Source organism: Giraffa tippelskirchi, chromosome 13 (genome assembly GCF_054371585.1).
Source record: "Giraffa tippelskirchi isolate mGirTip1 chromosome 13, T2T-mGirTip1v1.2.pri, whole genome shotgun sequence".
Lineage (NCBI taxonomy): Eukaryota > Metazoa > Chordata > Mammalia > Artiodactyla > Giraffidae > Giraffa > Giraffa tippelskirchi.
Genome location: NC_137287.1, coordinates 82952354 through 82974534, shown reverse-complemented (window position 1 = coordinate 82974534; position 22181 = coordinate 82952354). Strand labels below are relative to the sequence as shown.

General features: G+C 44.0%; 1 protein-coding gene and 1 long non-coding RNA gene across 2 annotated transcripts in view; one reads left to right on the top strand and one right to left on the bottom strand.

Moving 5' to 3' along the window:
• CFAP61 (cilia and flagella associated protein 61) overlaps positions 1-22136 on the bottom strand; it is a 252305-nt gene extending 230169 nt beyond the window's left edge. The window contains exons 1-6 of the mRNA XM_081558711.1: positions 22065-22136; positions 17275-17425; positions 11509-11659; positions 4949-5025; positions 3290-3357; positions 2539-2665 (exon numbers count right to left, since the gene is read on the bottom strand). Of these exons, the coding sequence (XP_081414837.1) occupies positions 2539-2665; positions 3290-3357; positions 4949-5025; positions 11509-11659; positions 17275-17417 (566 nt within the window). The 5' untranslated portion in view covers positions 17418-17425; positions 22065-22136. The remainder of the gene's footprint in view (positions 1-2538; positions 2666-3289; positions 3358-4948; positions 5026-11508; positions 11660-17274; positions 17426-22064) is intronic.
• Positions 6316-16994, top strand: LOC145532826 (uncharacterized). The gene is made up of 2 exons (XR_014073596.1): positions 6316-6676; positions 15084-16994. It is a non-coding gene; the product is annotated as an uncharacterized LOC145532826 (long non-coding RNA).
• Positions 22137-22181: the final 45 nt, after the last annotated feature.

Here is a 22181-nt window from a genome sequence, read left to right as displayed (position 1 = left end):
CTTCAGTGCTCCCTGCTGGCTCCAAGTTGAAATCTGCTCATCATGGTTGTGTGCTTCCTCACACTTGCCCACCTGCCTGATGCTCTCCTGCCTTCATGCCTTTGCCCATCCTGCCCATCTGGCTGAACTCTGACTCATCCCCACTGACTAGAGTCAGAGGCTACCTTTTCTGTGAAGCCTTTTTTTCTTTTACATTTCACTCGCTGAGGTATAATAACATAGTGTAAAATGCACAGGTATTAAGAGTTGATGACTTCTGCAGCTGCGTGCACCCCAGTCAATCCACAGAGCACAGTCTCCCCACCCTGTCCCTCCACCATATTCTTACTTCTGCCAGAGACATCTGTTGATCTGACTTCTGCCATTTTGTACATCATACAAACAGCATAAAGTCTTTGTTTCCATGTCTGTCTTCTTTCATTCAGCATAAACTTTCTGATCCTGGTCCATGCTATTGTGTATATGTATGCACTCAGTCACTTCAGTCCTGTCTGACTCTTTGTGACCCCAAGGACTGTACTCCACCAGGCCCCTCTGTCCATGGAATTCTCCTGGGAAGAATACTGGAGTGGGTTTCCATGCCCTCCTCCAGAGGATCTTCCCAACCAAGGGATCAAACCTACATCACCTGTGTCTCTAGCATTGCAGGTGGATTCTTTACCCACTGACCCACCTGGGAAGCCTGCTATTGTGTTCATCTGTAGTTTATTCCATTTCATGGCTGAGTAGTATCCATTTCACAGAGGGACGGCAGTTTGGTGGACATTTAGATTTTGGAGAGCATGGTGGTGGTATGAAGCTGTCTTGATCCCTCTCTGTCCTTCCCTTCTCCAAGCTACGAAGCATTACAACTTGTAAGTGGATCTGTCTCCCCCACTTAACTTTAATAATATTAGTAATAATGTTTAATTTCCTTGAGCACCTACATGTGACGGGCAGTGTGCTGAGTGCTTGATTTCTGTCAGCTCATCCCATCACTACAACAGTCCCATATGGCATACAATATCTTCACACCCAATATGTACAAGGCCTGCAGAGGCCCAATTCCTTGTTTAAGTTAACTGTTCTGGAGAGAAGTAAAACCAAGATCAAGATATACATCTACCTGATGTCGTTATTACAAATTCATAATACTACATGCCTGGTAAATAGGCTCTCCCTGAATATTCAGCGTTGATTTTCTTTAGGATTGACTGGTTTGGTCTCCTTGTAGTCCAAGAGACTCTTGCTTTTTAAAAATTGAGACTTTATACTTTCTAAAGAAACTGAGTACTTATCAAATATGGCAATGATGGGAATTCTCTAGCAGTATAGTGGTTAGGACTCTATCCTTCCACTGCAGGGGGCATGGACTCAATTCCTGGTTGGGGAACTGAGAGCCCAAAAGCTACACGGTGTGGCCAAACCACCCGTTCCCAAACAGGAACTTCCTGGTAGTCCAATGGTTAGGACTTCATGCTTCCAATGCAGGGGGTGAGGGTTTGATCCTTGAAGCCCCCTCGTGGCTCAGATGGTAAAGAGTCTGCCTGCAATGCAGGAGACCTAGGTTTGATCCCTAGGTTAGGAAGATCCCCTGGAGAAGGAAATGGCAACCTACTCCAGTAATCTTGCCTGGAAAATCCCATGGATGGAGGAGCCTGGCAGGTACAGTCCATGGGGTCGCAAAGAGTCCAACATGACTGAGTGACTTCTCTTTCACTTTCTTTCTGGGGAACTAAGATCCCATATACAGCTGGGCAACACCATAAACAAACAAACAAACAAAGCAATGGAAAAATGCAAAAAACAAACAAAAACCACAAATATGGTGGGATTTCCCTGGCAGTCCTGTGGGTAAGACTTGGCCTTCCAATGCAGGGGGTGTGGGTTTGATCCCTGGTCGGGGAGCTAAGATCCCACATGTCTCCCGGCCAAAAGACCAAAACATAAAGCAGAAGCAATATTGCAACAAATTCAATAAAAACTTAAAAAAAGTTCCACATCAAACAAAAATCTAAAAAAACAAGTTAAATATGGGGTCTGTCTTTAGAAACTTTTAAGTAGTAAATGCACAGCTTTGCTGACCACATGGCACCAAAATGACTCAATCATGCATGCAATGACTCTCAAACACGCAATCCTATTATGTCATCAAGGGGAGCCATAATCACCTCCAAATGAATGAAAGCTCCTGGGTATTCTAAAGCAATTTCATTCAAGCTATAATTACTTACAGTAAGAACTGGTGATCTTTAAACTCTCTGCAAGGTAACTGTTGGGCTTCCCAGCTGGCACTAGTGGTAAAGAACCCGCCTGCCAATGCAGGAGACATAAGAGACGCGGGTTGAATTCTTGGGTCAGGAAGATCTCCTGGAGGAGGGCACAACAACCCACTCCAGTATTCTTGCCTGGAGAATCCCATGGACAGAGGAGTCTGGCGGGCTACAGTACATGAGGTTGCAAAGAGTCGGACATGACTGAAGCCACTGAGCATGCATGCATGCAAGGTAACTGTCAGGGTAAATGCTTAGGTAACAGGAGGCCTGGCACCAGCCTTACCTGGCTTTGCGGATGTGCAGCTGAGGGTAGTGGTTTTGCCTGTGACACACGTGCACGGCAAAGTCCTCGTCATTCGTCAGGCTCGGGACACACCCCACTTGGCTGAACACGGTTATGAGAGTGGAACCTAAATCCCAGAGACAAAGAAATGAGGCCTAATTTACCAAGAAGTAACTCTAGGGCTTCGAGAAAAATGAAATTTTCATTCTAATATGTGTTATTTGTTTGTTTGTTTGAATTTATTTTTGTATTGAACAATAATTGCTTTACAGAATTTTGTTGTTTTCTGTCAAACCTCAACATGAATCAGCCATAGGTATACATATGCCATCTCCCTTTTGAACCTCCCTCCCATCTCCCTTGCCATCCCACCCCTCTAGGTTGATACAGAGCCCCTATTTGGGTTTCCTGAGCCACACAGCAAATTCCCATTGGCTATCTATTTTACATGTGGTAATGTAAGTTTCCATGTTACTCTCTCCATACATCTCACCCTCTCCTCCCCTCTCCCCACGTCCCTAAGTCTATTCTCTATGTCTGTTTCTCCATTGCTGCCCTGTAAATAAGGTCTTCAGTACCATTTTTCTAGATTCTGTATATATGTAACATGTTTTAATTGTTATAATCAGATGGGCATGTTACGTCTGAAGGACCTGGAGACCATTCTTATGTCCCATTCTCGATGCACCATTTTAAACACGAAACTCCTGTCTCAGCTCCTGGAGCTGGGACGTGGAGGAGGAGGCCTTACCGAGGCTCATGCAGGACGGCACGATGAGGAACACGAAGTGCAGGTCCGGCACCGCCTTGAACACGGTCCTGGTGAGGGTAAGAGAGGGTCAGGGTGTCAGCAAGGCGACCTCGTGAGCCGGCACTGAGGGAGGAGATAGATGGGCCTCGGGGCTGGACAGCTGGTGTTTGTCAAGGGGAGTAAAATTCAACCTGTGTCCTCACCCAGAACTCCAAGGACAAAGCTAGTGGCAGAAGCTGAGCTCTGTTAAAGTAAAAACATGACCACTCTCGAGGTCAAGGAAAACTTCCCTGTTCCCACACGTGCAAGAAGCCTTCTAAAAGGGGGTCAAAAAGGGAAGATGCACCCCAGGCCTCTGCAGTGGGATCTATTTTAGAAAAAAGCTGCACACGCATCTTGGGGAGGGTCCTAGGACCGGTCAGGAGTGAGGAAAGAAACACGGTAATCTCCAAAAATCTGGAAGGACTGCCCATTACAAGTGCTTCAAAGCACCTCTTTACTGCTCTCCTCATTCAGGACTGCTCTCCGGGTATGCCCCTGCCTTGTTTCTGCCTTCAATAAACAAACTGTTTCTCTGTGTGCTCTCCCACATGTTATGCTGCCCTCTTTAGTAATAAACATTAGTAATAAACCTATCTTTACAGCTTTTGCCTCCTTGAAACATTCTTGCTTCTTAGCCTCCAGCCCCTTGGGGGTCTGGTGGCTAGGATTCCTGGTTTTCATCCAGGCTACCCAGGTTCAGTTCCTGGGCAGGGAACGAAGTAAGATCTCTCTTCAGGACCGCTGACTGCTGTGTCTTTGAGATCAGCACCTGAGTGAGACACGCGCCTTCACTTCAAAAATGAGACATTCACAGATGCACTCGGGTGCTCTGCTCCCCACCGGCAAAGGGAGCCTACAATTCTTTTCTCTTCTCTGCTTTTCTCTGGATTCTAAAAGGCCCCCTTTTGTATCTGTTCCGTGGAGATGGCAAGAACCAAGGCACCACGTTCACGCAGTGCACCAGATTTCTGCTGAGATTAACCTTTGCCCTGGCTTCTGGAGGTCCTGGTGTGACATTACAGGGGCCACCACCCCCAAATGTCAGGGAGGTACCTCAGGAACTCAGCGGGTCATGTTTCCCCATGACCTGTTACTCACAATGTTCTGCCGGTTGTCCTGTTAATAACATGTCTCAGGATAAGATTGGAGAAAACTATTTTTATAAACATCCAAGCCTGTGACCTTTTTCTTTGCTTTCTTCCCCTAAATCCATGTTTTCCCAAAGGACGGTCCGACCTGTTTGCCTCCAGTGGTGGCAGTTAGAGGCATCCATTTAAAGGAAGGATTGTTTTCTTTCAGAAATTAAACCGCTGTTCAGAGGAAATGCTTTACTAGAGCCGGAAAGCAAACTGAACACCTAAAAGAATTAGGACCTTTAAAAATATTTTTTAACTATCTATCATGCATGTGTATGGCAAGTCTGTCACAACATTGCTTATCAGCTATACTCCCAATACAAAATAAAAAGTTAAAAAAAAAGCAACCTAAACTTTAGTTTAAAAAAATATTTCTGAACCATCCAGATACTTAAAGACACGACAGAGACAGGAGCAAGTCTTCTCTGCGATGCTGCTACCAGCGCTCCACGTCACCATCTGCCATGCCGCGGCCACTCACCGAACAATCTCTTTGCAACAGCCGACAGAATACTCGTCCACAGCCACAAAGAGGTGCATGAACAGTGTGTTCAGAGGCTGCAGAAGGAAGGAGGACACGGTTAGAGGCTGAGTCAGAGGAAGAGGAGGGGTGGGAGGTGGGGGGGTGGAGCTCCAGGGTCTGGAGGGGTGGGAGGTGGGGTGGGGGGAGAGCTGCCTGGTACCGGTGGATGAAACTTTGTGTCTGAAGTGAGGAGACACCCAGGCAGGGTTCAAGCTGCTTTCCATCCTCCTAGTTTGGAATTATTCAAGGAAATGGAGAGCCTTCGTCTTGCCCTTCCGGCCACATGGAAGGGGTGCACCTATAGGGGAGTGAAACCGGCTGTGAACTCCGTGGTCTTGTCCTGGGGTGCCGCTGCCTAGTGAAAGACAATCCTGGGGCTCGTGGGTCAGCAGCTGCTGCTCTATTCAGGTGACAGCCGAGGGAAAGAGTCTCTCCCAAATTTGCAGGGTGGGAGGCAGATGCCCCGGTTATGAATCTGACGACTTGTTTTGTTCCACATTCCCAGACTCAGAATGTAACCCTACTCCCAGGACCCAGAGAACCTGAGAGGGGAAAACAAAGCAGCAAAGATTCTACTATGACTCTCAGGTTAAGATTTTAGGGTTTTTAAAGAGCTCTGCCCCATAGCTTATAAAAAAAAATTCTATCAAAATGTATAGTTGATTTGGGGGCATCCCTGATGGCTCAGTGGTAAAGAATCTGACAGCAATGCAGCGGACGCAGGAGACTCAGGTTCGATCCATGGGTTGGGAAGATCCCCTGGAGGAGGAAATGGCAACCCACTCCAGTATTCTTGCTTGGAAAATCCCATGGACAGAGGAGCCCGGTGGCTTACAGTCCATGGGGTCACAAAGAGTCAGACAGGACTGAGCCAGCACATAGTTGATTTACAATGCTGCATCAATTTCTCCTGTACAGCACAGTTGTATTGAAGACTTCTCAAGTGTTCTGTGCATCCCCACACTGGTCTGTTTGACTCTATACCCCTGTGCTTACTGGCAAACCCTCAAATTCTGGAGATGATGCAAACGGGAGGCAGCTGAGTGGTGAGGGGAAGGCAGTGCCTGCACCTCAGTCCAGACACAGCAGCACTTCTGTGTCTTCTGTTTCCTCAGCAATTTCATAGGTGGCCTTAGGAGACCACTGGCATGTCTGTGTGCCTTGGTCTCCCCTCCTGTTGGGTGGCACGTGTCCTTGGAGCACTCAGAAGAAGCTTATTAGGCGTAAAATGATGAGAGAATAATCATGAGTTTAGTTCATGAGCTTGAAAATTCCCCAAAGGCAAACAACGCAAACTCCAGAATCCAGATACCACCAGGAATAGTGAGTGACAAGGTAACGTCACAATGTGAGCACTTTCCGTGCACAGACTCGCCTAACCTCATGGCATCTTTTACATTCTGAATAGAACTCGGCTTACAGTACATGGCTTATCACTTGGCTGGTGTATTTCCAAAATTCTTTCTTCCATCAAGAATATTACAGTTCAATATTTATTCCTCAGCTTTAAGATAAAAATCATGCGAGGGGCTAAGATGGCGGAGGAATAAGACGGGGAGACCACTCTCTCCTCCACAAATTTATCGAAAGAACATCTGAACGCTGACCAAACTTCACAAAACTACTTCTGAAGGCTGGCTGAGGACGTCAGGCTTTCACAAAAACTGCGCATTATCTTCAAAAGAGGTAGGAGAAATTATAAAAGATAAAAAGAGAGACAAAAGAGTTAGGGACGGAGACCCGTCCCGGGGAGGGAGTCGTAAAAGAGGAGGAATTTCCAAGCACCAGGAAACCCTCTCACCGGCGGGTGTGGGGGAGGATTTTTTATCTCGGAGGGCAACGTAACTGGGAGGAAAAAATAAATAAAATCCACAGATTACGTGCCTAAAGCAACTCCCAGCAAAGAACCCCAGACGCTCGCATCATCCGCCACCAGCAAGTGGGGGCTGAACGGAGAGGAGCGGGCGGCATTGCCTAGGGTAAGGACCTGGCCCGAGTGCCCCGAGGGCAATCTGAGGGAGCTAACGTGAGATAGTAACCTAAACTGTGGGACAGCGAGAGAGAGAGAACTATCCCGCGAAAAGCCCAACTCTAAGGCACTGCCGGCCCGCTCACAGAACAAAGGACTGAGCGATACCAGAGGAGAGCTAGCCGGCTGCGGACCGCCCCATCCCCCGCCGGACACAGCGGGCAGGCGGGGCCCGCCAGAGCCGGAAAGGGGCAAACTCGGCTCCAGAGAGGGCACCCCCTACCAAACTGCAAACAGGCTCCCAGTTTCTAAGCAAAGACTGCCTGAGATCCCGGAGGGTCGACAGCCGCCGGGAGGGTCGCAGCCAGAGACCAGCTCCCCAGAACCGACACAAAGCACCGGAGCCGGGCGCGCCCGTAAACCGAGGCGGGGACCAGGGAGGTGATAAGCCGCACCGCCCCAACAGGGGACAGCGCCCTCGCCAAACTCCTGGCCGCCTGGGCAGCTCCGACTGGGAACGGCACAAGCCGCGGGCGAAACCGAGTCTGCGCCTTTGTGGAGTAACCGGGAGCCTGAACCTGAGCGGCTTAGACCTGGCAAGTGCACGCAGCTCAGGGCCCGCTCCCCGGCCGAGTAACCTGAAGCCTGAGCAGGGTAGATGGGGAAAGCACACACGCCGTGAGCGGGGGCGAACCCAGTGCGGCCGAGACACTGCGAGCTTACCACACACACGCCAGAATTGCAGTGTTCCTTCCTCCCCACAGCACGATTGAACAAGCGAACCTAAAGAGATCACCTCCACCGCTTTGTTGCAGGGCGGAAATTAGATACTGAAAAGATCTCCAAACAGAAGCCAAATAAACAGAGGGAAGCGCTTTGGAAGGGACAGGCCAACAGATTAAGATCCCTGTAGTTAATACCGACTGCATTAAAAAGGACCTATAGATCTTGAAAAGTATAAGCAGGAATAAGGATCTATCTAAAACTGAGCAGATCCCACACTGCTCACAACAGCTCCAGAGAAAGTCCGGGATATATATATTTTTTACAATTATCATTTTTTTTTTTTAATTTTTTTTTTAATTTTTTTTTTAATTAAAAAAAAAATTTTTTTTTCTCTTCTCTCCTTTTTCTTCAAGTCCTCTATTACACCTTTAACTTTCATTTTCATAACCCACTATTAACTTGCAAAAAAAAAAAAAAACCCTATTTTTGAAGCAAACTACATTCATATATCTTATACCTTTTGCGTTTTCTTTTTTTTTTTAATGTTTTTTTTCCTGTTCTACATTTTTTTACTGTTTCTTTTTTTACTGTTTTACTGTTTTTTTTTCTTTTTACACTGTTCCCTTTTTTCTTTTTTTTTTTTTTTAGATTGTAAGTTTTATAAGAGTCTAACCTCTACTCTAGATTTTTAATCTTTGTTTTACATATTTGATATCAACTTTGTACATTTAAGAACCCAATCTTTAGGACCCATTTTTACTCAGGAGTGTGATCACTGGCCTGATCACTCTCTCCCCCTATTGATGCTCTTTCTTCTCCCCCAGGGAACCTCTATCTCCCACCCTCCTCCTTCTCTTCTCAACCCAATTCTGTGAATCTCTGAGGGTGTTCTGGGTACCGGAGAACACTTCAGGAACAGGATACTGCCCAGATCTCTCTCTCCCCTCTTAATTCCTCCCTTTCTACTCATGCTCACCTCTGTTACCTTCCTCCCCCCTCTCTATGTATCTCTGTGAATCACTCTGAGGGTTCCAAACTGTGGAAAGCACAGAGGGAAGTGCTTACTGGCTAGATTGCTCTCTCCACATTTGAATTCCCCTCTTCCCCTCCTGGCCACCTCAACCCCCCCCCCCCCTCATCTCTCCATGTAACTCACTGAACCTTTCTGGGTATCCCTCACTGTGGAGAATCTTTTCACCATTAACCTAAAAGTTTTATTATTGAGGCTGTATGGAAGGAGAAGTCTTGAGGCTACTGCAAGAATAAGACTGAAAGCCAGGGGAAACATTAATTAATAAGAGACCATCCAATAGCCTCCATAAATTCACTGAAACTAAGATAAAAATCATTATTTTAGTTTCAGATACCCCTGGGGTAGGTAATACATTAAGCCATAAGGGTTTATACCCATGCTAAACAATAGGAAGATAATCCAAGCCACAAATGCTAGGTACATAAGTAATTTTCAATTTTCTATTAGATATATTTTTTAAAAAGGAGTAAACAGGTTAAACTAATTTAAATATATTTTATTCAATCTAATATATTCAAATTATTACCCTTTTAAGAAGTAGTCAGTATAAAACTTCTCAATAAGGTATTTTAGACTCTTTTTTTTCCTACTGAGTGTTTGATGTCCAGAGTATGTTTTATATGCATCAGTTCAGTTCAGTTCAGTCGTTCAGTTGTGTCTCTTTGCGACCTCATGGACTGTAGCACACCAGGCCTCCCTGTCCATCACCATCTCCCAGAGTTTGCTCAAGCTCATGTCCATGGAGTCAGTGATGCCATCCAACCATCTCATTCTCTGTTGTCCCCTTCTCCTCCTGCCTTCAACCTTTCCCAGTGTCAGGGTCTTTTCCAATGAGTCAGTTCTTTGCATCAGGTGGCCAAAGTATTGGAGTTTCAGCTTCAGCATCAGTCCTTCCAATGAACATTCAGGACTGATTTCCTTTAGGATGGACTGGTTGGATCTCCTTGCAGTCCAAGGGACTCTCAAGAGTCTTCTCTGACACCACAGTTCAAAAGCATCAATTCTTCGGTGCTCAGCTTTCTTTATAGTCCGACTCTCACATCCATACATGACTACTGGAAAAACCATAGCCTTGACTAGATGGACCTTTGTTGGCAAAGTAATGCCTCTGCTTTTTAATATGCTGTTTATACACATAGCTCATCTCAATTCAAACTAGCCACATTTCAGGTTCCCAGTAGCCGCACGTGGCTGGTGTACCACATAGGAAAACTCAGCTCTGACGCTATCGAAGGAAGTAGTTGAAAAAGAAAACAATCTTAAAAGAACAAGAAGAGGAATAGAAGGGGAAAGAATTTATGAAGAATCGTGTTAATTTATAATTTTTGAGAAGGTAAAATTACAACCCTAATGCAAAGACAAAGTGCAAGTATCAGAGATTGATTCAATGCATCAATTCAGAAGGCAACCAGCGAGATGATTAAAAAACAAAAAAACAACAACAACAAAAATGATTAATTGCACTTGAGAAGCTGTCTTCAGGCAGTTTAATGAGGAAACTGTTAGAAGATTGCCTGGCTAGATACAAAGAGTTCCTGTTCCGCAGGGTCAGAAATGGTGACCTTTGAGGTTATCTCTTCCACAAGACAGAAGTGACTTACATCTCAAATGGACCCAAATCTACAAGCTAATCACTGCTCCTGCAGAACTGGAAAATAGCTCAGTCAATAGAAAATCAATCAAAGGTACAAGCCCTGACTGAGCAGATCTTTTTGGCCTATTTTCAAGTTTGAGATCACTTTTCTGACAGTGGGGACCAGGAGAGCACAGAGTGGTGGGCAGAGGGGACCACAGGGGATGAGGGGGAGGTGGCATCTGGATGGACAGATGCCGGGGAGCCAACATGCTGGCTGGGCGTGTTTGCGCGTGTGCTCCAATCCACTCGTGCACGCAAGTGCTGTTCCCCAGGGCTCCGGGGACACACTCTTGAACTTCATGGTTGCAGCTTCTGACTCTCCCCAGCAGCTGGGGCCTGATGTGGGCCTGGCTCTGGCAGCCAAGGCAGGGTCAGCTCAGGCTGGGCACCCCTCCCAAAGCCCCACTTCCCTGGGACCTGCCGGCCGGGCTCCCGTGGGTCCACAGGGTATCCTGCGTCCACAACTGAAAGACGACAAATGAGCCAGAGCCCACGAGGGCACTTTAAAAATTACAGAGTGTGACTTGAACCTGAGACTCTATTGCCAGTATTTCAGGAGCTGCTGCTGCTGCTAAGTTGCGTCAGTCGTGTCCGACTCTGTGCGACCCCACAGACGGCAGCCCACCAGGCTCCCCCGTCCCTGGGATTCTCCAGGCAAGAACACTGGGGTGGGTTGCCATTTCCTCCTCCAGTGCATGAAAGGGAAAAGTGAAAGTGAAGTCGCTCAGTCATGTCCGACTCTTTGCGACCCCATGGGCTGCAGCCTACCAGGCTCCTCCGTCCATGGGGTTTCCCAAGCAAGAGTACTGGAGTGGGGTGCCATTGCCTTCTCCGTTTCAGGAGCAGATGGTGTAAATGGCAGGTGCCCACCAGGCAGGTCAGAGGCTTGGGAGCAGAGCGTGGAGACGTGGGAAGCAGAGTTCTGCTGCTCTGCTAATTCCTTGCTCCCCCAGGTCTTCCTCAGAGGCCTCTTGCTCCCAGACTCCCCTTCTCTCTCCACCAACTACGTTTATGTCTGTCTGTCACGATGTCACATACTTTCTGTCGTGACCTTTGAATTGCTCAGTCTGAAAACTGAGGTGATCCACACACAAACACAGGACTTCCCTCAGAAATTCAGGCTGTTCTCACAAACGACACGCGTGGTCACTCACTGTGCATGGTATGTCACTGTCCAGCTCCCGGAACACAGACACCCAATCATCCTGCGTGGCGATATTCCAGTTGGGGTAATCCAGGAAGGTGGCCTGGGCCATGATCTCCTCTTGGTCATTGTGGAGGGTGATGGCAAGGTTTGCTTTCTCCCTGTGGAAATGGTTTGAATTGCACACATGAAGAAGGTACCAACCGTGAGAGGAAGAGGTGTCATTTTCTCCTACCTTAGGCTCCTGGAGTTCAGCGCCCACTGTGTCAGGTGTGACCACCTTTCAAAGAGGTGGCAGTGATGAGGCAGCATCTGTGGAACATCTTTCAGGACAGCTATCAACCACATTTCTACAGAAAGTTACACTTCCTGAGAAAGGTGCTATGTCTATGATATAAGATGTCCAGTATCCTCCCTTGGAGATGGGTGGGGGAAAGGTTGAATGCAGACTTCTGCATACTCTCCATGTTGCCAGCTTCATCGTGCTGGCCAAAACACACATTTAGGATGGCCAACTGACCCCTGTGAATCTCTCACACACATGCACTTCCTACACTTCATTATTTTCTTTAAGCCAGTTCACTTTTGGCTGAAATGAGTCTATTTCAATAATAAGTTTTACATTACTATCATAAAAGGAAAACCAGTATCCCTTCCTATAAGTAGAAGCAAACTATAAAAATGAAGATACAACATTTAACACAAAAATTGCTCTACGTGACTCAAGTCAAATCACTTGAGTCAAATCTGGTACCACCAGAGCTGTGGGCACCTTAAGGAGACACTGCTCTTGGGACATCAATCTTAGCACCTCCAGCCACCACCCCCTCTCACAGGAAGTCACAGCGCTTAGCCACAGGGAACTCCCAGCAGGGTGCCCTTGGCCCACACTCTGCAGCTGGCTGCCCTCAGGTATTGAGGACACGGGATCTACACAGGACGTTCATTAGCAAGAGGGGCAGCCCCCCAGCTTCTCCCATCTAATTCACTGAAGCCCCTGCCCCTCATTCTACTTTTGCAGGTCTCCCTCCAGCTCCTGTTCTCTGGGCTCCCCTGCTCCGGGCTCCCAGAGCCATGACTTATGACTTCACACTGAGAGTCCTCACTCTAACCCAGATGAGAATGGTCAAGGGCACAGGACCATTGACCTTGGCCTTGATCAGGACCTTGATCACTGAGCATCAGTGATGGTGGTGATGAAGGTGGTAGAGGAGGAAGTGGGCAAGACCTGGGACCGAGCAACCACCATCCCTTCAGCAAAGGAGAGGAAAGGTGTTCCTGAAATCCCAACTAGAACTTGAAATGCACTTATCCATGGGAACCTAGGGTGGTGGTGGTGCTCTGCAGCACAGCTAGCACCGTGCTATACCGCACACACAGTATAGATTAAATAGGCTTTTCTGGGGTGGCCTGGGAAGCCAGCCACCAATAACTTTATTTCAATGGGAAAACACACTACAGTTTCCAAAGAGCCTGACTGCAAAAAGTAACTTCGGCAGCAAATCATTTTATATACACAATTTCCACTTATTACTGCTTAGCGAATAGGTCGTCTATAGGACAGATAAAAATCATTGTGGGAGCGAAAGTGGGGGAGGAGGGATAAGGTAGAGGGAGGTGTGTGCTTTTAAAGCTGGTTTAAAATTAACCTTTGTAATAAGCCAAATCCAAGCCAAAGGAGCCCTTAAAAAAAATACACACACACACACACACACACACACACACACACACACATACATGTGCACATGCATTTCATCAAAACATATTAAAGTTCAAAGATGTTACCAGCGATAGAAATTAGAGTTCTTTCCATTAGAGCAGTGCTTCATTTATTCAATAGGTTTCAGGAATTTAAGTTCAGCCAGTACTTGTTTTACTTAACTGTATTTGGTGAAAATCTTGGTGAAAAAGGGTCCCCATTTTCTGCCTCATTAAGCAGCGAGAGTGAAACAGGGCTTCATGTCCCTTTTTGCCTCCAATACTTCAACTTTAAATCCTCTGTGACTTTTTATACCTTAAGTATGTCTCATATGTAAAATACAACTGCTCTTTGTTTTGCTCTGTTTTCAGCCAATCTATTCATCTTTATATTTTAACTGAAGAATTTTGTTCAGATACATTTATTTGGATTACCGATATACAGAATTTTTTTCAATCTTCCTATTATATGTGATTTTAATGTGTTCTATGCTTTCTGTTTCTTTTTTCTTCCTCTTTTCTTGCCTTCTTTTAGATTCTGGTTTCTTATTAATTTCCTGTTCAATTTTCCCCTCCATAGATCAGCAGTTATAATCTCTACGCCTATCCTTTAATGATTATACTAGCCCAAGCTAACACATATTTCTAACAAAGTCTTTACCCGCTGTTCCAGTTATCAACTGACATGTACCAAACCACCCCTAGGCTCCAAACAATGATTTTTTCTCATTTCTCATGGTTCTGTGGGCTAGCTGGTTTTGACTGAGCAGTTTTTGGTGGAAGTCTCTCAGGTGATGGCAGACTGATAGCTGGAGTCCACTGAATATCCAATGTCTAGAATCGTTCCACTCACACTGTTAACAGTTGGTGCTGGTTATTGCCTAAGAGCTCGGCCAAGGCTGTCAGGTGAGACAACCTGTGTGTGTAGCCCTGTGATTTGAGCCTTTAACAGTGTGGCATCTGGGTTCCAAGAGGGAGCATTTCAGAGAGCAGTGGAAGCTGCAGACTTCTTACGGTCTAGACTTGAAGTCATAGAGCATCCCTGTTGCTGATTTCTATACACAGGGCCAGCCCTGACTCAGGGCAAGAAGAGACTAGAAAAGGACTTGATGGAGGGTGTGTGGTTAGTGGGAGGGAGGGGGAACACCTCTGAATACTACCTACCACACCCTCCTCCTCAACAAATCCTTAAAGCTACTTTCAACTTAATCACATGACCCCCCAATTTATCAGCTATTTTTGTCCTGTATTTTATCTAACTCATTATTTATATTTTATAACTTACCATTTATAGTTAGTATCTATATTAGATTAGTCATTGTTAATGTTACTGTTTCATACAAGCTAGATTTTTTTCATATTTATACATATTTTTGTTTACTTTCCTTCTTTGATCTTGGGTTTTTCCAGCCGATATATTCTTCCTTCTGCTTAGAGTATGTTCTGAGGAATTTCCTTAATTCAGAGCCTACCAGTAAAATAACTGATAAACTAGTTTTTGTTTATCTAAAAAATTTGTTCAATTTTTCCCTAAGTATTGAAACATTGTTTAACTAGGTATAAATTCTAGTTTGATGTTATTTACCCTCCAACATTTCACTGTCTTCTAGGTACCATTGTTGCTAGTAAGAATTATCATTAGACTAATTTTTAGTCGTTTGCAGGCAACTTGTTTTTCCTCTACAGATATTTTCAGATCTTCTCTTTAGCTTTGGTGTTTTGCTGTTTCATTATGATGTGGTTAGTTGTAGAATTCTCTGTGCATTTTTTCCTATTTGGAATTCACTGAGTTTTCTGTAAGAATGTGTGCTTTTCAACAATTCTGGAAAGTTCTCAGCCATTATTCTTCAAATACTGACTCTTCCGCTTTCTATTATGTCCTTCTAGAAGTCTGCCGCTGCTGCTAAGTCGCTTCAGTCGTGTCTGACTCTGTGCGACCCCATAGACGACAGCCCACCAGGCTCCCCCGTCCCTGGGATTCTCCAGGCAAGAACACTGGAGTGGGTTGCCATTTCCTTCTCCAATGCATGAAAGTGAAAAGTGAAAGGGAAGTCGCTCAGAAGTCTGATCATACCTAATTGTTAAGTATCCCATTTTTATGTTTTGTCTCTGTCTCTTTGGGCTGAATTCCAGGTAATCTATTTTTATTGATCCTCCAGTTCACTACTTCTGTCTTCACCTGTGTCTATTATGATGCTTAATTCATCTACTGAGCTTTTAATTTTAACTCTATTTCTTTCTAGATGTTCTATTAGACTTTGTCAATACTCATTTTTCATTTTATGGTCTTTTAAAACATACCTTTTCACTTTAGACATAGTATAGTTATTTTATATTCTGTGACTTAATATCTGAAGTCTTTGAGTCTGATTCTCCTGTATAGTTTTTGTCTTTGATTCTCACTAACGGTGACTGTCTCCTTGTGTACTTGTGTTGTGATTTTTAGCTGCAAGTTTATGTTCCCTGGAACCTTATCTGTGAGTATTATTTGAAGTCTAAGCTGAAGCTCTACCCTTTCAGACTTGATCTGCATTTATTTCAGCGGTCTCCTAGATACAGTACTAACCTGTAACCACTTTTAATCAAATTTTCCACTGCCTTTACTTTATTCAGTCTATGGGTAAATTAACTTAGTTTTGGTCGTCTGAAAATGCATCCATTATTTAGGAAGTTTTGAAGCTTTTGCAGAGCAGCTTTTTCCCTCCCCCCAACCCTTTCATTCATGCTGAGGTTGAAATGGCCAAGTTTCCTTACTTTTATGCAGTGGTTTTATATCTCCTTCATCCCTACAAACAACATAATTTTATACAAAGAAATCTAATACTTCCCTCCTTAAGTGTAGAGAGTATTTAACTTCTGTTTCTTGCAAACCTGTCAAAACAGAAGTGTGAGGTTTCTAGAATGTAGCAAAAAATCCTCAAGGAGAAAGTGGCATGGGTTCCTGCTATTGTCCTGAAGTTTCTGATTTCATTCTGACAACTTTCTCAGCATAGTCCTTACTGTGTGTGTGTGTGTGTGTGTGTGTGTGTGTGTGGGCGTGCGCTGCGCATATCAACATGTTTCCATCCAGAGGATATCATTAAGGTGTTTAATCCACCATAATGCCAAAAAAGAGAAATAATTTCATTGGTATACATACTTTTAAAGCTTTTATACGTATTGCCCTACTGCTCTCCAACAAAACTATGCCAAATTTACATTACATTTGTCAGTGTGGTGATCAGAAACTAAATTTTAATGTCTTAGGCTGGCCTAGTTTAAACATTTCGATTGCATTTAATCTGAAGCTTTATAAGATCCAAAATACTGAGCTATCTCTTAACATGCTTAATAAAAATAACGAGGAGCCAATTATAGGATATTTGTATGTGTTAGTCACTCATTCATGTCCGACTCTTTGTGACCCAATGAACTGTACCCCAACAGGCTCCTCTGTCCATTGATTTTCCAGGCAAGAACACTGGAGTGGGTAGCCATTCTCTTCTCAACCCAGAGATTGAACCCAGGTCTCCTGCATTGCAAGTGGATTCTTTATCATCTGAGCCACCGGGGAAGCCCTATATTCATATTCTAGTGTCCAAAAACAATACAGGGAGAAAAAAGATCTTTTCTAAAAAAAAAAAAAATTATGCCTAATTCAAAGTTTAGAAGAACAGATCAACAGAAGTGGCTGAGAGCACATTTCGGCTTTGTCACCTACTAACTGCTGGACCTTGGGTGGGCCTCCACTTTCTCATCTGTAAAAATGGGCATGACAGCGGCTACCTCAGAATTAAACAAGACAGTGTTGGCAAAGCATGGAGTCTGAAGGAAAATAAATTCTCAATACTGGTAGCTAATATTACTAACTTGCCCTCAAGTGACTCTACTGGTAGGTGAAGCAGTCAAGATTTGAACTCAAGTTTGCCTGAATCCAAAAGCTGTGAGAAATCTTTCCAATTTTTATGTTTGTTATGGGACTTAGTGATAGTTGTTCCCAGAGACCTTCTATTCAGTAGGGCAGACTTTCCTGCTGTCCGTTTCCTTGCCATAAGCCCCATGAGGACAAAGGAGTGGAGCCCCTTGGCTACATACTTACAGAAGATAGATGATATTAAGATTTCCAAAGAGCTTCTGGGTAAATTTTCTAATGAGGTTTTTGATACAATAAATATCCTGTGACTCTGTTCTTCGGCAATGTACCACCTCCACTTTTCCTCTTGGAGAAGTGAGTACTGACATTTTTGATCCTGTCCCCAAAAGAGAGAAAAACAGCCCACTGTTAGCCTGAGATGATGAGCCAGTCTAGCTACGTATTTACAAAAATGGGACATTCCTTCAGCCTTCGTGTGGTCAGAGTGAGCATAGTTGGTGGGATACTCCTCCCCTGGGCATAGGTTATGACAACTGTCCCTCAAAACTAGCTGACATGTTTCTCTCCAGGAAAATGAAGTTTCTGAGAACTGGCCTGGCTAGAAATGACTGCAACGGTATTTTTTGTTTTCCACAAAGCTGCTTTAAAAATATTCAAACAATAGGACTGACAAACATTGAAAGGAATTATTTACTGATTCAGGTCCTAATATTTAATCAGCCACCATGGTCAAGAGTTGGAGGGGAAATACAGACACTGCCCACTGTGCAAACAGAGTTCCCCCAAACCAGAGCCCAAAGGGCGGCAGTCCTGGGAGATATTTTGAGGTTGAAAGAGTTGTTGTTAGTCAGTCAGTCATGTCCGACTCTTTGCAACTCCATAGACTGTAGCCCACCAGGCTCCTCTGTCCGTGGGATTTCCCAGGAAAGAATACTGAGCCACTTCCTTCTCCAGGGGATCCTCCCAACCCAGGGATTGAACCCACGTCTCCTGCTTGGTAGGCAGATTCTTTACCACTGAGCCACCAGGGAAGTCCTAAGGTGAAAAGAGGTCTGTGGCCAAATAAGTGTAAGAGACACGGCTTGCAAGGGGCTTCCAGAGGGGGCCCCTATGCCCATGAAAGTCTCTGAGAAGCTCCAGGATAAAGTTGCAGCTTTCTCTGTAGACCAAGCCTTCCCCACAGCCATTCTGAGGAGAATCTCTAATGACAGCAATGGCAGAGAGCCTCACGTTGAGAAAGACACGCGGGGGATGCTGCTGACAGAACAGCAGGCCCAAGATGAGCTCCATCTGTCTCGATGTCTAGGGGCCTCAATGTGTATATGTCTCTTCCTCCCTCTCTCTCCTTTCTTCCCTCCCTCCTTCCCTTCCTTTTTCTTCTTTTCCCGTTTCCTAAGGGGAAATACCTTATTATGGTCTAAGCCAGTAAGCTGGAAAACAGGGAAGTTAATTTTCGGCATCGCACTGACTCTAAGAGCAGTGCGGAGCATTCCCAGCGCCCCGGAAGGCTGCCCCATCCACAGGTAACCACCATTCTGACTTCTACCTCATAGTGCCCTTGGCCATTTTTTGAACACTGTATAAATGGAATTACACAGTGTGCACTGCGTTCTTTTGAAACACAGTATTGTATCATTTGACTTTTGGCCGTTGTTTAAATATATTCTTGCACAAATTACATGATGACTGTATTACAATAAAATTTTACTTATGAACACTGAAGTCTGACTTTTACATAGTTGAGTGTATCCTGAGATGTTATTTTGGTCTTTTATTCAGTTGTTTAAACATGTTTTTTAAAAAAAATTCTTAGCTTGTGGGCCACATAAAAAATAGTTAATGTGCTGAATGTGGCCTGTAGGCTACTGTTTCCCTACTACCAGAACAAGTATTTCAAAAATACAGAGGTAAAAATAATCATTAAGCGAGAATTCTATATCTAGCTGAATAATCGTTTAAAAATCAAGGTGAAATAAGACAATTTACTACAAAGAAATTACCATTCAAAGAACCCTGTTGAAAGAATTAGTAAAAGATGTATATCAGGAAGAAGAAAATTAAAATCAGAAAGGAGTAGAATACAGGATGAAATGTTGGGGAGAGAAAAATAAATGAGAAGATATATCTAAATAGGCATTGACAGTCAAGAAAAAAAAGTAATAATGATGATAAATCTTGCTTTAGAAACAACAGCTGGATTGAATTACCACACAATAAAAACTTGTGACTGGAAGGATGACAATCAGAAATGAAACATTCTAAGGTTTGAGAGGCAGCTATAAATGATTAAACTTTGTCAAATCAATTGTGTATAGTTACATATTTAAGGGAATTCACCTAAGGTAAATATCTTTTTTATTTTAATAGCTATTTATTTATTTCCATAGGTGACTTCTCTTTATGGCCATTATATAAAATCTCATTCATCTAGAATTTGAAAGGTGAGACAACTTTAAAATGTTTAAATAATAAAATGGTGATATAAAACTATGGCAACTGTTTTTATATTGGTTATGAATGACTTCAATTTGAAAAATCAGCATAAAAACCTTTTTGAAAAAACTATCTGCAGAGGTAGATGTGATAGTTCTATATATATAAATACATAAACAAGAGACTTGGCAGCTGTCAAAAATCTCTTAACCCATGAACTAACAAGCCATGAAAAGACATGGAGAAATCTTAAATGCATATTAGTAAGTGAAAGAAGCCAGTCTTAAAAAGCTATACACTATATAATTCTAATGACATGATATTCTGAAAAAGACTGCTAATATTCTGGAAAAAAAAAAAGTCAGTGGCTTCCAGAAAAAAATGGGGAGAAAAGGATGAATAGGTGAAGCAGAGAGGATTATTAGGGCAGTTAAACTGTTCTTTCCCCTGGAGGAGGGCATGGCAACCCACTCCAGTATTGTTGCCTGGAGAATCCCATGGACAGGGGAGCCCGGCAGGCTACGGTCCATAGGGTCGCAAAATGTCAGACACGACTGACACAAATTAGCATGAACTGTTCTTTACCATTCTGTAATGATGGATACATGGCATTGTATTATTTGTCAAATCCTACACACTGTACAACATCACAAGTAAACCCTTACATTGGATGATGATGATGTGTGATGTGACAATGTAGGTTCATGGACTGTAACAAATGCAGTACTCTGGTGGTGGATATTAATCATGGGGCGGCTGGAGGTGGAGGAGGTAACAGAAATAGAAATTTTTTGTACCTTTCATTCAATTTTCCTGTGAATCTTAAACTTCTCTAAAAAATAAAGTTTATTTTTAAAACTTCTCTTAACCTTTTGTGTGCACATAATTTTTCTGCTTCTGAAGACAGGTCAAGAATTATATCAGCTAGTATTTATGGAGCACTTTACATAGATTTTCTCTTTAATCCTGGTGAAATAGATATTATTTATGTCATATAGTTAAGGACTAAAGACTTTGATTGTGTGGATCACAACAAATTGTGGAAAATTCTTAAAGAGATGGGAGTATCAGACCACCATACCTATCTCCTGAGAAACTTGTATGTGGGTCAAGCAAAATACTGCACATGAAACAACTAACTGTTTCAAAATTGGGAAAGGAGTATGACAAGGCTGTATATTGTCACTCTGCTTATTTAACTTCCATGCAGAGTATATCATGTGAAATTCTGGGCTGAATGAATCACAAGCTGAAATCAAGATTTCCAGGAGAAATATCAGTACCCTCAGATATGCAGATGATACCACTCTAAATGGCAGAAAGTGAAGAGGAACTAAAGAGCCTCTTGATGAGGGTGAAAGAGGAGAGTGAAAAAGCTGGCTTGAATCTCAACATTAAAAAAAAACATGGCATCCAGTCCCATCACTTCGTGGCAAATAGAAGGGGAAAACGTGGAAGCAGTGACAGATTTTTTTTTTCCCTCGGGCTCCAAAATCACTGCAGGATGATGACTGCAGCCATGAAATTAAAAGATTCTTGCTCCTTGGAAGGAAAGCTATAACAAACCTAGACAGTATATTAAAAAGCAGAGATATCACTTTGCCAACAAATGTCTGTATGGTCAAAGCTATGGTTTTCCCCATAGTCATGCACAGATTTGAGAGCTGGACCATAAAGAAGGCTGAGCACATGAGAATTTATGCTTTCGAGTTGTGGTGCTGGACAAGCCTCTTGAGAGTCCCTTGGACTGCATGGAGATCAAACCAGTCAATCCTAAAGGAAATCAACCCTGAATGTTCATTGGAAGTATTGATACTTTGGCCACTAGATGCAAAGAGACGAGTCAGTGGAAAAGACCTGATGCTGGGAAATACTGAAGGCAAAACGGGTGGCAGAGGGTGAGATGGTGATATAGAATCACCGACTCAACGGACATAAATTGGAGCAAATTACAGGAGACAGTGGAGGATAGAGAACCCTGGTGTGCTACAGTCCATGAGGTCGCAAAGAGTCGGACCTGAATTCGCGATTCAATATCAACAACAAAAGTTAAGCGCACTGGCGCTAAGAAAATTGACATTAAGACACAATGACAGAAAATTTAAAATATTTGTTTATCTGATATTATTTAAGATTGATATATTGTTTATCTGATATCATAGGCTGGATTATTTGCTAGTACTCTGATGATTTATTTTCACTTTTTTCTGTTATCTGGCTTTAAAATTCCTTCAGTTACTTTCACTTATAAGCCATAGAATTATTTGGTCACAACTGTCCAGGAAACAAGGGTCAGTTGACCATTCTGGACTACAAAACCCAAAATGCACCGCAGCTCAGGACGGCCGAGGAGCTAAGCAGCTTGCCGCTAGGCATGCCGGGAATCGTAGTTTTATACCCCACCCCCGCCCTCGAGCATCCTCACGGGAGCCGGATTCCTGTCCCCTTGCTTGATGCCGTGGCTTCACGGATCCACCCGTCCTCGCACGGTCATCCCAATCCCAGAGGCGACCTGAGGATGCGCCCCTGACGCCCCGGATTCTGCCCGCGTCTCGGCAGGCAGCCAGCACTCCTCACCTCACCTGCAACTCCAGAGAGTCACGGGCTCCGAAGACGACGCGCAGCTCGGTTACCACAGAAACGACGTTGACTCCGTCACGGCGCGGGAAAGAGGTCAAAAATCGCCCCAGCCAGTTCCG